Genomic DNA, 2,500 nt, shown 5'->3' with positions numbered 1-2,500 from the left:
TACTCCTCCCTTCTTTCTCTCTTCTTCTTCTTTTTCTTCTTCTTCTTCTTCTTCTTCTTCTTCTCCTTCTTCTTCTTCTTCTTCCTCTTCTTCTTCTTCTTCTTCTTCTTCTTCTTCTTCTTCTTCTTCTTTCTTCTTTTTTAATCCCTTTACTTTTCACTTCTTCCTCTTCAACTGCGTTCTTTTTTCTTTTCTCTTCGTCCGCCCTTTGACCTCATTAAGGTGAGAAATAGTCCAGTAATTCACCAATTTCAGAACAGCGAACGAAGCAAAAATTGTATTTTCACGTTTCAGACCTATATCATGCACATTCGTTAATACATGCACAGGGGTGTGGATAGACAGAGAGAAAGAGAGATAGATAGATGGTGATAGAGATAAATGGATAGATAAACAGACATCAATAGGTAAATATAAACAAAGACAGACAGACAGAAAGAGAGAGAGAGAGAGAGAGAGAGAGAGAGAGAGAGAGAGAGAGCGAGAGAGGGAGAGAGAGAGAGAGAGAGAGAGAGAGAGAGAGAGAGAGAGAGAGAGAGAACGAAAGACAGAGAGAGAGACAGACAGACAGAGAGAGAGACAGGCAGACAGCCACACAGACAAAGAGGCAGCAACCACCCCCTTGACGCTCCCCTCTCCCCTCGCCGCCACCACCCCAACGGCGCTCTGACCCCTCTCCCCCTTCCCCTCTCCCCTTCCCTGCAGCTCCTCTTCGCGGCCAACTGCCTCATGTGCTCCATCCTCGCCTTCGTCTACTTCGGCCAGTTCTTCATGACCCTGACTCCGCCCCACTGGTGCCGCCCCCCCGCCGAGGTCTTGCAGCTCAACCTGACCCCGGCCGAGGTCAAGAGACTCACCGTGCCGGTTGACCCTCGCGGGGGGGACTTCGTGAGGTGCGCCAGGTACCAGGTGGACTTCCGGCAGGTGAGGGGGGATGGGGGTAGGGGAGGGGGGAGGGGGAGGGAGGTAGAGGGCGTTGGTCTTGTTTGTGCTTTGGTTGCTGGTGGTGGTGGGTGGGTGGGAGGGGGAGGGGGGGCATGGGGAGGGGGGAGGAACTATAAAGGAGGGGGAAGGAAGGGGAGGGAGGGGTATATGGGGGAGTGGGGATCATGAAGGAGGAGGGGGAGGGGGAGAAGAAGGGGGAGGAAAGAGGGGGAAGGGAGGAGGGAGAGGGAGGAAAGAGGGGGGAGGGGGAGAAGAAGGGGGAGGAAAGAGGGAGGAGAGAGAAGGAGAAGGCAAAGTAAGGAAGAGAGGGGGAGGAGGAAGAGGGGAGATGGAGAAGGATAACGTGGCAGAAAATGGGAAGAGGACAAACTGGCGAAGAATAAGAGAGCGGGATGAGATTACCATAATGAGGGGAAGAATGGGAGAGGCGGGAAAGAGGGAGATAAAAGAACAGGAGAGAGAGGAGAAGATGATGGTGGAGGGAGGGAAGACAAGAGAAAAGGTGGAATGAGGGTAAGGAGGATAAAAAGAGAGAAAGAGAGAGAGGAGAGAGATTTATTTTATCTAATACGAAATAACAGAAATAAATACCTCGTATATATAACATGGTAACAGGAGAATAATCAATAATAAGACTTTTAATTTTAAGGTAGGCCTATCTTTATTTTTTTATGTACACCAGTACTTTTGTCTTGCATGTTAATTTTCTTCTTTTTTTCCTGTTTCTCATTAATATAATTTTATATATTTATCTAAATTCGTGTCTCTGCTTCATGGAATTTCGTCAGTGAAATGGACTAAAAAGATAAAAAAAAATCTATATATGTATTAAACGAAACATTCTTTTTTTTTGTTTCAGGCTTTTAGAAATTTTATATTAAATGTTTTTTTTTCTCTCTCTCTCCAAGCTTTTTGACAGTTTTGATTAAAGACACTTTCATTTTTATTTTGTAAATAGTTGTAGGATATCGAACTGAAAATAGATTTATCATTATTACGTTGTTTCGATAGCAATCTTTTGTACTTCAGATAATTACAATATCTTCAGTATGTATCGATATTTTTATTTATTTAATAAACCGAATGTGTCCTATTTCTGATCTGCGGAATATGAACAATTCTTAATGATTGTTTTGACACAATGTATGTAATGTATTTTAATCTTATTAGTATTCTTACATTTCTCATTCATATTCTTATATTCTTAATACCCAGTGAGATATGATTTTTCTCATGCTATAAATGATTTTTTGGTCAACAGAATCTAAATTGTACTTTTTAAGACTTAAATACTCTTAATGCACTGCATCTAAACTTTTATTTTGACTTTGAAATATTACAGCATTCTAAATTTTACAATATTCTAAATTTCTTACGTACCTTTGGCGCTGTCCAATTAACCATGCCTAATCTAATAATTACTTTTAGCACAGCGGGATTCAATTTTATTTATTTACAATTCACTTATCTATCTTTCGCCTTCCCAATTACAGGTGGTTGAAAGCAACGACAGCTGGCCTGACACCAGCTGGCCGACCACCACCTGTACCAACGG

General features: G+C 42.7%; 1 protein-coding gene across 1 annotated transcript in view; it reads left to right on the top strand.

Moving 5' to 3' along the window:
* The window catches only part of LOC119591830 (solute carrier family 22 member 3-like), a 29,366-nt gene that overhangs the window by 15,773 nt on the left and 11,093 nt on the right, over positions 1-2,500 (top strand). Inside the window, exons 3-4 of the mRNA XM_037940578.1 lie at positions 706-924; positions 2,439-2,500. The exon at positions 2,439-2,500 is cut by the window's right edge and continues 46 nt beyond it. Of these exons, the coding sequence (XP_037796506.1) occupies positions 706-924; positions 2,439-2,500 (281 nt within the window). The remainder of the gene's footprint in view (positions 1-705; positions 925-2,438) is intronic.

This window comes from Penaeus monodon, chromosome 3 (assembly GCF_015228065.2).
Source record: "Penaeus monodon isolate SGIC_2016 chromosome 3, NSTDA_Pmon_1, whole genome shotgun sequence".
Taxonomy (NCBI): Eukaryota; Metazoa; Arthropoda; class Malacostraca; order Decapoda; family Penaeidae; genus Penaeus; species Penaeus monodon.
Note: the sequence above shows the minus strand (reverse complement) of the source record. Positions and strands in the feature narration are given on the sequence as shown.